We start from the raw sequence: 13,204 nt of genomic DNA on the forward strand, positions 1-13,204 counted from the left end.
CATAACTTCAGCTGCTGCAGGAGGAGCAAATGGTCTGGGAACTCACAAAGCTCAGGCCCGCCTCCAGCGGGAGATGCACTGGCTGGGACGTCCCAGAAAGCCAGTGTTATGGTGGAGTAAATAAGTACGTTCTTCTCTTCTTCCCAGGGACCCGCGTGCAGCAACATGTCCACAGCCTCTTGTGCCAGCTCTGATGTGGACCTCCCAGGGGAGTGACCTTTTAATTGCAGAATTGAACTTTTGGATGTTTTGGAGGAGTTTATTTCATCTGAGAATAAAATGCTATTGCATCTCCTTATTCGCTCTCCCCTGTGCTTTAAGAGAAGAAAAATGCTTTTGGGTTGTATGCTGGAGACTTTCACCTATTATAACACTATTTCCCATGTCTTTTGTGAAATGGAATGAAGGTGAAAGGGGGGTGGATTAATCCAGAGTATAACATGCCCTGACATGAATGACAAAGCATCCAAAATAAGTTTGACTCATGCCATTCAAAGTGAGGGGAATTCCTCTCCCTCCCTTCTCCTCTGGTGGCAGAAAAAAACTCCCTTAAGCTGCTTAGCCTATTTGTGCAGATGGGCAGGCCGACTGTATCTTTTTACTTGGCTTGTACTGTGGTACAGTGTCTGTCCCATTAGAGTTCAGGTCTGTTGCTGGGGCTTTTGGGCCCTAATACAGCACGGAAGATGAGAAGTAACAAGTCAAGTGAGAAATCCCAAATGGGAAGGGAGACAAGATTTCTAGAAGATAATTTGACTGACTTTCTTTCTGGTGGACTGCTCCTTTATCTACTGTCCTTAATTCTTTCACTTGTAAACAAACGTACGGGGCCTTTGTCCTTAATTCTTTCACTTGTAAACAAACGTACAGGGCCTTGTGCTCAGTGATAAACCTCTCCAGCTGTAGAGCTAGCAGCATGGTGTCTCGCTGCCCTAGCCGTGAAAGTCTGTGATAAGAGCCTGAATACTCAGCATGGCAGAGAACCTAACCTGCCTCGCTGGATTCTGAGGTAACATTTTCATTTATCTTTGTTTTATTTCTCTTTTTACTGATTTGTTTGCTTTTCTACTAAAACCTTCATCTTTTCTTCCCCACAGTGACACTTCTGTCTTCCACTTTTTCCTCTCTTTTTCAGCTTGTTTCCTTTTTTTGCTGCTTGCCCTGTCAGGGGGAGGGGAGTCAAGCGGTACCAATCTCTCTGTCCCACTCCGCTCCCTGTCGTCACTGACATGGGAAGAGGAAGAAGCATTGCTGAAGCATTGCTGTTGTCTGTGGCGGGGGGTTGATAGCAAAATGGCTCCATGGCCACCCTGGGCTTTGGCCTGTGTTTTTCCTCCTCTTTGCTCTTAGAAAGGGCTCTGCAGAAGGAGTCTGAGGCAAACAGGCTAAAAGGTGTCCTGTGGCCTTCCGAAAGTGGATGAGCTGTGGAAAAAGTGAACTGGTGAGTGCCACAGGCTAAGATGGCCAAGATGGCCACTTAAACCCCTTGATCTGCATGCCTCCTCTTGCTTTTTGCTGTTTTCCTTAGTGGCACTATTTCCCACATTGTCACAAATAGTTGCAAAATGAAAGACAAGGGTTTTCAAGCTTTGGGAGTGTAGAATTCGTTGCTGTCTCTTAGGGTATCAAAGAGGAAGCTCAAGAGTCTGTTTGCACAGTCGGTGGTAAGCTAAGTTACTCATTTATGGCTCACTGCCTGCTATGAGATAATTCGCTAGTTACCTACATACTCCTAAGCATGCCTTTATACAAGGTCGTTTGGAAAGTTTGTTTACCCACCCTAAACACGTACTGAGATTATCTGCAGGGAGAGTTAGTGTGGAAAAATTAGGATGCTGTAAATTCTCCTTGTACAGACAAGTTCTGATTTGTTTCTGCTTTACAGAGTAGGAATTGAGATATGGTAGTTAAGGTCATTTGTCTATACTGGATAATTCAGATTTTAAGTACAGTATAGTGCAGTATAACAGATATTCTTAAGCCATCCTCTGTATGGCTGGGGGTTACTTCTGACATTCCTAGTTAGCACAGCCCACTTTTAGAATAAATGTCCATACACAGAAGTAGTTGGGAAATAGCCCAACTAGAATAACTCAAGCAAATACCCAGGGTCTCATAGGAAATCTGTACCAAAGTGAAGACCAAATCCCTCTCTCTGAAGTCTCAGTCCAGTTCCATTGAGATCCTCTTTCCTCCCCTCATATATTATTAAAACTTTGTGTAAATCATAAAGTTACTATTAATTTTGCAGTTTTCACTCTAGTGGTGCTGCGATTGGGAGCCACCTGTGTGTGGCAGGAAGGAAGTGAGGTGCACTAACAGTACTGGAAACAGCAGCTTGCTCTGTATTATAGCTCTGACCTGTGTTTTACCTTGCATGGTGCTCTCATGAATCAAAAATTAAAGTGGTTGCAATTTCAGGATGCTTCTCAGCTCTCCAACAGACTTTATCAGTCAACCTTGGGGTGAGGAAGGTGAAGTCAGTAATGTGGGTTCTGCAGGGAAGTTCCTTTTAAGACTTTACTAGGACTTTCAGCATAGTTGTTCATTTTGTGTCTTCTCAGCAGTCCGTTCTCCTTGGCGGTCTATATTAAACAGCGAACTGTGCTTTGAATTGTATTATGATGTTTTTAGGAACTGCTGGTACCCTGTGGGAAATATTGAAGGACATTCTCTTTTGAAATAAGTTTTCTTATGAACTATTTCCCCCCCTTTTTTCTCTTGTCTTTTGTCATGCAAAAAAATTTAATGAAAAAGACTCTTGGCTTGTAAAGCTGATCCACTCCAATTTCTCATCCCTTAGCAAAATTGTAATCTGCTTTTTGTGACATAAGAAACAATCCATTATTGTGCAAATGGTTTTGATGTTGCAAGTAGAGGATTATGATTTCATTGAGGAATAAGGAACATGAGCAGGTGAGCTCCTGAGACTGGAACTGGTGTTTTCATGCAGATGTCCTGAGGTGGAAGGGAAAGGACAAAGGAAAAATAATACTGTGAAACTGTGCTATGTGTTAGGCACAATTTATAAATAGGCTGTTCTCATACAGATGCGTGGTCATCTTTGAATTGTTCGTGTTGCAAAGGCCCAAAGTACGTATGCCTCTGATTTTGTATTAAACCTTTATCACAAAATGGATGTTCACTAAGTCTATTATTAGGCTTACTGAGAGGATTTATCAGATTGTGATTTATACAGAAGTACAGCAGAGGGAAACAAGAAGTCACTTTTCTGTAGGAAAGCCTGATCCAGATCTGAGATATGCGCATCTCTTGATGAAGCCGCATAAAATGTGGCTTCGTGTGGATGTTCTGCATCTAAAGACAAATTTTAATGCTTAATCTATGTAAGTTTTTTGTTGCATCAGGTATGTTTCTGCTTCATTCATGTCAAAGAGCAAAATCTTGATGAGTGTTTTTGTCCTTTTTGCCTCTTTCTGTTCTCAAAAATTAAAAGCAAAAAATAGTTTGCTGACTTGCAAATTGTATTTTATATACTGTAGGAACATACTTATAACATGAGTGCTGTCCACAACCAAAAAGACTTCTGTCTTAAAGACAAAGCATGCAAATATTGTTTACATCAAGTTTCTATAAATGTCATAAGGACATACTGTTTCCTTTTAGTGTTAGCACAAAAACAATTTATTTGGGATTGGTCTTCTCCACTCCAGTATCTCCCCTTTCTTAGATTACAAGCTAAGCTGTCCCTGCTTCTAGCTTCCTGATTTTAGTGTTATGTAATACATATTTTGAAAGCACCGTTTAAATATTTTTCCAGACGGACCAGAAGAATCCAAATGAATGGCTGAAAACCAGCCCTACCGACAGAAACCAGCAAGTGGTTGGTTTTCAGGTGAATCGGTTCCCTGCACCAGATAGCTGCGTGGGTTAGATGGGGTGGGAACGTGTGCTCAGGGCAGGGGGGAGAAAGTAAGACTGCGGCAGTTGAGAGTGAGGTGAGCCGCAAGGGCAGCCGGCGGGATGTTGCGTGACTGGCTGGAGCCACGCGAGTTCGCGCTGCTGCTGGAATGGCTCTGCCTCCTGCTCGCCTGAGCTGCAGGGCTGCAACACCTGCCCGAGGTCGGTCCCACTACCCGTGTGGCTGTATAGCACAGCTTCCTGGAGCTATAACAGTACCAGGTAATGTCGCTGCAAGTATTCTAAACTCTTTCTACACTGATGTTTCCAATCAAGATAGTTAAGCTTGAATTAGTCAATATACTTTTAAAATCTTTTCTTCAACCTACGCAGGGAAATAGTCACTTCTGATTCAATAGCAGCCATGTAATTTTGTTACTGTCTCCTGAGCTCCCTGGGGAGCAGTCACTTTTAATGGAACCTTCCGTTTCTTCCTGTTGAATCTGTCTATACACGTGGACCTGTCGTGTTCAGTGAGAGCTCTTTAAGCACTCATTTAGCACCAGTAAGTCAGTAAAAGTCACAATAAAGCTACTTCCCTGCTGGTACAACAGTAGTTATAGTTTATCGAAATTGAAAGAAACTCCTGTATTGGCTACTAGCTAAGTGAAAAGTGGCTGTCAGAGACTGTACTAACTGTGGCACAAATCAATACCTCTTTCATTCATGCAGAAAGAAAGAAAGATTCAGTTCAAAGCTACTTCAGCTGAGATAAAGTTCCAGTGACATATGAGAGCAAAACACAAACAGAAGCTTACTAGTCCTTTTTAATACTGCAGCAATCAAGATAAAACAAGCACCCTAAGTGCCAGAGAGTTCCCATAGTTCTTTTCATAAGACTTTCAAATTCAGTGTGCCTTCCATAGCCTGCGAAAGATGTTCACCCCAGTATTAGTGCAAATTCTATCATAAAGGACAAGCAAATAGGGATGGTAACACTGATCATCTTTGATTTTCATGTTGTTTTCTTTCCATTTTGAAGCTGTGATTGCCCTCGTAGCATCGAAGGTATGAGAAAAGTTTATCACTCAGTTCTTACATTTGGACAGATTTTGGGCTGCAGTGTGTTTCAAGTGAGGTCTGTTCTCTCCAGTAGGTGTGGTCCATTTTTAATTCAAGGGTGAAAGCAACTTGAGGGCGTATAAATGAGGTAGTGTGAAGAGATAAAGAAGGGTGAGGAGGACAGAATGAGAAGGGCACAAAACAGGTACATGCGAGAGTAGCAGAAGAAGGTGAGGGAGTCTTGGCTGATAGGGAGACAGGAGGGAGGGTGAGGGGTGACCGCTCTGAGCAGCAGGATGGCTTTTCACCTGCGCAGTTCTGCGGCTGCATGGAGCTGCGTGCCCATGCTGGGGGAGCTGCCTTCCCTTCTGGTGCGTGCCACAGCATTGGCTTCTTCATGGCATCAGTTTTGCTGAAATGGTGACTGACTGCTGGGAGAATGGTTGGCACTGTGGTGTTGCCATGGCCAGTCCCACCATCACTTGCACCAGCCAGGTTATGATAGAAGAGTCTGTGCCACCTAGCTGTGAAAGGCTACCAGAGAGACTGCTGATGTGATGGGAAACAGGCTGTGGATTTTAAGGAGTGAAACTTTGGATGTGGTTGTGGAGTCAATACTAGTTAAAATCTGTGCCTTTTGCAGTGTCATAAAGATGAGAAATTTGACAAACCTTCTTTCTTTGCATCAGTTACCTGCAAACATTGCTGCTTGTTCTCAGTCAGGCAGGGAGGGACTTGGCTGTAAGTAGCTGTGTTAAAGGCTTGATCTTGTTTTGCTCCCTAAGAGATTATGCTAGAGCATAATACAGCTCCAGCACGTAGGGATCACAAGGTCTGTTTCTCCCACCTTTAGGACTAGCCTCCAAGGCACTTGTTTCTGGTGTCTTGCAAGGGACCTGTGATGTGATCACAGGTTCTCTGCACACTGTAAACTCTGGATGAGAGAGTTAGATTAGTACTCGTTGGATCTCTCCATGCTGAATCCTTGCTGAACTGATCGTTTAGCTCTTTATGATAGTGTGTGTGGTACTGTATGGCTAAACTTACGGTGGCCCGGTGTACCTGACAGGCGTACTTGATAGAAGTACGGGGTTCTTACAAAAACGTTTGCTGGAGTGTCTACCGAAGCCCTCTAAAGGCAGAAATCTCTAAAGACTTTCCAGTTCATCAGAGCTGACATTATTCTGGGAGGACATAACTGTCTGTTTTACTGGAAGGGAATAGGCAGATTGCCAGAAAGCCAGACTGTGTTGCTTAAAAAAGTTTAGTATACACCTCTCGAAATGTAGGCAAGATTTTCTTAAAGCACTCAGAAAAACATGTTGTTATTTTAAATTCTCAATGCCTAGAGACATTCTGCTGTAGCTACTGTTCAGAGAACAATTGTGCAATAAATAGACCAAATTCTTTATTATTAATAATTTATTTCTGAGATTTTGTCTTTATGAAAAGGTGGTTTTTCAAGAGCATGAATGGATCTTAGTAGCTTGTAATGTTTCCCTGTGATGTCTTCCTGTTAGGTCTCCAGCTTTCTGCTGCATAGGGCAGGTCCAAAGCAGTAACATTTCCTCACATTTTCTTGATCAATAGAATTTCAGGAGGAAAATCACCTGCCTTAAAGGATTTTAAAACATGCAGATCTCAAGAACCCAGATTATACTTGATAAAATTATCTTGATTGCAGTATAGATTGGTTCTGTCTAGGATAGTTTATAAGTGTTAGTTAATCTTTGCAACACAGGAGACAGCAAGCACTTTCCATACAGTGAACTGCCACTCACAAGCTTCACTCAGAATTAACAGCAGAAGTCTGGTGTGGAGAAGTTTTGTGAGCATGCTTGACCTGCTTGCTGGGCATACAAATATTGCTTGAAGAATTTGGACCTGTGTTAGTGATAAAGTCAGGAGAGAGCCTGGGAGCCCGCACTCAAAGGTCCCCTTTCCAAGTCACGAGAAATGCTGCATTTTCTTCCTCACTTCTGCTCTGTGTTGCAGCCTGGGTCGCAGCGAGTGCCTGGCTTGAGAGGGCTAGGTCCGTGCGCGTGTGGAGTTCTGCTTGTGCAAGGTCAGTGTTCACCAGTGAACAGCAGAATCTGGACTCCTCTTTATTAAGCTGCCAGATAAACAGTGCTAATGCTCTTGACGTTCAGAAAGCTGGCTTTGAAGGGTTGCAACATGTTTTAAGGACTTTTTATTGGAACTGTATATTTAATGGAAAATATGAGTTAGAAATAAATGCAAAAACGTGGAGTGCAATGAATCTTTTTTAAGTCTGAGTAGGGAAAAGGACCATATGGATAGGAAGAGATACTGAGCAGGGCATAAAGAGAAGGAGAGCATGCGTGTCTGCTGACCTGAAGCAGCTTCAAATGAAAAGTCCTCTTCTGTTCCCATTATACTAACAGAATTGGAAATGGAATGATTCAGTTCGGGAATATATGTTCTCCAAGACATCTGTTGATCTAAGACATCTATAAGGCATCTTAGACATGTCCCCTAAGACATCTGAGCCTAGACATATGTAAGTAGGCTCAATGATACTTGGCTTACGCAGGAGAGGAGTCGGTTCTTGCAATGGATACATTTTGTGTGGGAAAGCAGAAAGGTTTCTTGAGACCTCGGAGACTCTCAGATGGCACAAGTAAAGGGCCCCTGTCTGGAGTGACTTGTCACTGCTTGCTCCAAGCCAAGCTCCAGCCCTGAGCCACCTGCAAAGGGGAGTTGGCTGAGGGAAGATTTGCGCTGGGGTGCGGCTGGGAGCAGTGCTTCCCAAGTCTTGGGATGCTTTAGGAAATGAAGAGTAATTTTAAACTCACAGGGAGGAGCTTAGGATTTAAACCTCACCTGCTAACATTGTGCTGTATGGTTCGCTAGTGCAAAGCATGACTGTTTTAGTGCCTCAGCTGTGCATAAAAAGGTTCCAGGCCACGCTTGTGTTTGTACCATTTTGGAAGTGGAAGGAGACCTTTAAGAGGGGGGACATAGACCAGAGGGAATATGCTGTCTTCAGGGCTTCCTGAGGTAATAAAAATCTTTTAGAAAATATCTGCTTTGGAGCAATCATTTTCAGTCAGGATGGTGAAAGCTGTCTGGTGCTAGCAGCAGGTCCCATGTTGCCATCACACCATTTCTTTTATTTCTCTCTCTTCTTAACTCCTTTGATACTGCCAAATGGTGCATGGAGGTTGCAGACGAAACATTTAATAACGAATGATGTCCAGATTCTACCAGCCTGGCTCAGAAAATGAGCACTTTGAGAGTTGTTGCAGTGAAACTAGTGAGACTGCTTGTGGAGTAAAGCACAGCTGAAGCCAAGTTAGGGTTTCAGAATCGTTCTTTAAATTTACAACTAAACCAGAATTCTGTGTGTCTTATACAAAGTGTAGTTAAATGGTTAACTAGGCAATGCAGACACTGAGACATGACTATTTTTGGATTTGTTTTTTACAGTATGTCACAGTACTTGAGAGATTTTGTTTTTCATTGCTTTGTGAAGAATAGTATGCAAATACTGTGATGGAGAATGCTCTCATGCGAGCCCATGGAATATGATTTTTACCATACAATGACTCATATAAACTTACAGGGCTGTCAGACTTGTTCAAAGGCCCTGCAACAACTTGCTATGTGATGACAAAACTTAGTTTAGTTTTTTTTCCCCTCTCTCTCCCTTTTACTTTGAGTTGTTGTTGTTGTTGTTGTTATTAAGCCCTTAAATGACTTAATGCTTTTAACTGGGCTTCCAGGCCCCTCAGTAAATTGTTGATTGACGTTTTTTCTGTTGTGTTCCAGTTACTTAGATTTTCTCTGCATAGGTTGGGATGATACCAACATCACCTACAGTAAAATATTCATGCAAAATAAACAGTAAAGAAAAAGCGTATAGAAAAGTCAGATGACATCACTGTATATATCAGCGTCTCAGCTGCATGATGCAGTTCTGTCACTAAATTTGACATATCTTGTGAAATTTCCTTTTAGAACTTGGTTCCTCTTTTTCTGAAAACAAACCTGTTTGGTCTATTTGGCATTCAAGGTAGCTTTGAAATGTGGAGTTTAAGTAGTCAATTTTTTTTTTGTATTGAAAACAATGATTTTATCAAGCATTTGGGAAACTGAAATTTCAGAAATGCAAAGCTTCCAGAAAAAGCAAACACCTTGTTGCATGTATGTGCATATTTTTTCCTGTTGGGTTTTTGGATGTGGGAGAAGTGGAAGCTGGAATGACTCTTACTGTGCTTTTGTGTTGTGGTTTCCTATCTTTTGTGTGTGCCAGGTCAGTATCCCATATTTTTGAGGATCCAGTCAGCCTGTTTTGGTCTTCAACAGAGAAGTAAATGTTGCAAAATGGATGTAACATATGCATGCTAGTAGCTGTCATTCATGCCACGTTTATCTCTCTTATTTTTCTCACCTTGTATGAGTGATTAAGACAGATTTAACACAGGAAAAGCACTGAATTGGTGCCTGGAAAACATTACAAAAGCTGCTGGTTCCCTGTGGAATGTACAATCCTAGAAAGCTTGGCCGGTGTCAGAGGATTTTTTTTATTTTCCCAAGCAAGCCCTTTTCCAATCAGAACAGGCAGTTCTTTGCAGTCCTGTTATCTTGCTAATATAACAGTAACAGTAACACTGAGACACTGGAGAAGTTTGGGGAGCTTTAGTGTAGGAAAGATGTTACCAACTGGAAAAAAAGTCTCCACTCAATCTCAGGAAGTCGGCAGGCACAAGACAGCCAGAAAACGGCAAGCGGACCTGGCGTTTGTGGTCGGCATGATTGATTCTGCCTTTGGAGCTGCATTCCACAGGAGGTTTCTGTGACCTTATTTGCAGTAGGGCTGTTTGGAGTAAAGTGGTTCAGAGAATGTCCTCCTCACTCTGATGGGTCTGTTTGTACAAGGATTTTATGTGTTGCCAGTACCCAGCTCAGTTTTCAGCATCACATTGCAGTTTGCTTTTCAAGCAGCCTGGATTTACTGTGGGTTTGGGTAAACAAGAAGTTTTGTAATACTCCTTATTTTTGCTTTAACTATGCCACTAATGGTTCTAAAAATTGGTAGTTCTGGTCAGATCCTGGGTGGCAGTTTTGCAAACCAAGGTACTTATTTTAATCTACAAACTAAGGACCATCTCAGAAAGTGCACTGGGAGTGCATTGCCAGGAGAGCCACAGAAGCCTCGGTGAATAACCCGTGTAGAATCAGGTGGCCTAAGTACTGTCCCACTTCTGTCTTGAGGGACGCTGCTGGCACGTCAGAAATCTTCTTGTGGCGTTTATAAAAATACATTTATCCCTTGTTTTCTGAAATGTCCCTCGAGTGTTTACAATGATAGAGGAAATAGCAGTAGTGAAATGTGGAGTCTAATTAACAGAGAGGCACGGTGGTAGAGGTGACCACTTTTACATCCTTGGGATTACATCCTGGCCCATACCCTTAATGGTTGTATTCTCCCTTAGTCTCAGCACAAAATTCCTATTGAGATCAGCGGGATGTGGGCAAAATAAATCTTGCTCCTGGGCTGTTTCTCAGCTTGTATGCAGAAATGTTACAGAAGTAACACGGCCCCTCTTTTGGGCTCCTGGGAGCACAACTGGCTGCTCTCTGCTGTTCCTTGCTCACATATTTGTGGGGTTTGATTTATGGGATATCTTGAAAAGGTAGAGTTGCCAACTGCTTCCTCTCCTTCCTTATCTGGGAGGCTTTTTTCCAGAATGTTTTTTTGCTCAACTACTGCTGGTTCCACACCCATTTATAGTAGAGAATCAATCTGAGGTACATGTTTACTGTTTTTATAGGCGGTGTGGGAATCCAGTTGCAAGGATTTCTACATACTGTCTGCCATTTCCATTTAGGCTTTCTTCCATGCATCTGGTATTCTTTTTGCCTCCCAGGTGTACAGCAGAACAACCAATATACTTGTCAGCTTATAGCAGCATTTTAATTTCTCTTCTGAAGCAGACCATCAGTCAGGAGTTAGTGCAGTCAGGAAGACACTAGGCTTGCCTCATACTGGGAATTCTGGAAAGTATAACTGGATGTATATGGCTTTTATTATGGCTGAAATTTAATTTACAGCTTTTGGTTCATTACCAAATCTCATGTCCTGATATTGCTAAGAAATAAGGAGGAATTAGGAATGATACCTTATATTGCCTGAGGTCTTAAAAGTGTCATAAGGCAGTTTTATTTAAATAATTTTATGGCTAATAGAGGAAATAGGCTAGAAAACATTTGTAGATATTTTCACGTCACAAGCGGATTTGAAAACTACTCTTTGCAACATAATCACTATTGAATATATTCAATATATTTCACAATGTCAATATACTTGAGTAATATACTCAGAGATGAACTTTAAAATAAAAAAGTTTCTTACATTGCTTGCAAAAGCTTTTGTGTGACCAGAATGCTAGTTGTAGCTATATTATTTGCAAGCATCCCACAGTGCATTTATTGATTCTCCAAATATATTTAGGGATGGAAGAACCGTACCCAACTTGTGACATTTTGTAAACTCAGCATCATGCTCCATTTCATCAGCTATGCCAGAATCTGAACCATATACCTAATCCTCATAAAATCTCGCCCATTGATATTGGGCTCTGATAAAATGAGATGTGGATGTGAACCACAGCGGTGGAAAGGTAGGTAGGGTTTAGTTTTTCAGAGTCATAACTAGACTGATTTCATTTTATAGTTTGAAAAGCATCCATAGTTCTGCTTTTCCCCAGCATGGTATCTTGGAAATATTATTCTGGCAATCTTGAAAGGTTGATTGTCATTTGGATCTGTGAAAGCTTAACTGACTTTTCTTCTTGCAGATATCCAGATTTCTAGAAAGCAGAAATGACCATGACTGCCAACAAGAATGCCAGTGTCAACAGCAGAGCTGGAGGGAGTAAAGTGCCACAGGACACTCTGGATAGGTAAGTGAACTGCAGGTTTTGTAGATCCAAGAAAGATTTGTCTGTGTTTGAAACAGAGTCTTTGTTCAAAGACAAGTAAACTCTCTTCTGACACAGAGAGAGCTTTGCTGGGCTGAGCGCCGTTTTGGGTAGGAACTGGAGGAATGAAGATGTGAGAAAAGGTCCATTTCTGACATTCTCCTGTCAAGCTGTTGCTGCTCTCTGGCTGGTTATGGTGAGAAGTGATTGCAAGGAAGGACTTGTGTTGAAGGCATTGTGTAGGCCACAGAAGGCTTGAGCCAAATTCCTTAGCCATATGACCGCATATCTCCTCTTCTGCGTTGCCAGTCTCCCGTACTATATTTTCTATCCATCTCTGTCTGCTTTGACAGAGTGGGCAGAGACTGCCTCATGTTGCAGAGCTGGGGGTAGAGTACAAGGCTCATTTTTGTTCCTGTGCTTATTTGTCCTCCTTTCTGTAGCATTAAGTTGTTTACAGAGTAAGTAGATCAACTTTACCGTTCACAGACAAGGGAAAACAAATAGCCTGTCCCACTACCATGTGACATGTCCTCTAAACTCAGTATCGTAGCCAAGGACAACTTGAGTCCTGAAACCTGGCAGTCCTGAGGGAATCAATCTGTTTAGACCAGGGCAGAAAATAAAGTGTGCTTGCAAATTTGTACATGTTTACTGGTGGCTAAGAAACACTATCCTAATAGAGCTCCAGTCCATCAGAAGGCTGTGATGCGATTGTACAGAGTAATACAGATGCTTGTAAGTAACAGATAGCTTTCACTCGTGAATTAGTACATTGAAATGACAAAAAGGGTGGTGTCAATTGTTGCTCCCTTTGCCTCTGCTTTGCAATGATCAAGGATGGCGTTTGGGGACCAGAAATTTTCTTTGGGGAATTCTGCTTAGGGATACTGGTTTGGAGTACAAATAAACAACTCATCTGCAGTCACAAGTTCACAAACTCAGAGAGAGTCTTGTTCTCAGCCCCAGCCTTTATGAAGTAGTGCTGACTGATCTAGCCTGTGGTCTTCATGTAGGACAAGCCCACCGGCTCCTCTGGTGCTGGCATAGGGCTGACAGTTCCAAAACCCTCACTTTACCCTGTAGTCCCACTAGGGCAGCCTCAGTACACTTTGGCTTGGAAAGTTTAGACAGCCATCCAAATAATGAACCAGTATGAACTAGCCTTTGAACACAGGAGCAAAGCTCTAGAGCTAGGATGTCATCTTAGCAAGGTGTGCAGAAAGCAGACCAAACTGTGCAGGGTTTTTCCTCAAACGCATGAAGCGTCTGTTGACTTATCTCTGTGGTTGTCCCTGCTGTAGCATTTTATCCAGCTGTCTAGGGGATTCTTA

At 42.3% G+C, this 13,204-nt stretch overlaps 1 protein-coding gene across 8 annotated transcripts in view; it reads left to right on the top strand.

Annotated features, from left to right (window-relative positions):
* DENND2B (DENN domain containing 2B) overlaps positions 1–13,204 on the top strand; it is a 189,086-nt gene that overhangs the window by 73,695 nt on the left and 102,187 nt on the right. For all 8 annotated transcript variants that reach the window (XM_026104458.2, XM_064513048.1, XM_064513045.1 and 5 more), the window contains one exon: positions 11,748–11,852. In XM_026104458.2, coding sequence (XP_025960243.1) covers positions 11,773–11,852 — 80 coding nt within the window. In that variant the 5' untranslated portion in view covers positions 11,748–11,772. The remainder of the gene's footprint in view (positions 1–11,747; positions 11,853–13,204) is intronic.

This window comes from Dromaius novaehollandiae, chromosome 5 (genome assembly GCF_036370855.1).
Source record: "Dromaius novaehollandiae isolate bDroNov1 chromosome 5, bDroNov1.hap1, whole genome shotgun sequence".
In the NCBI taxonomy this organism is placed as follows: Eukaryota; Metazoa; Chordata; class Aves; order Casuariiformes; family Dromaiidae; genus Dromaius; species Dromaius novaehollandiae.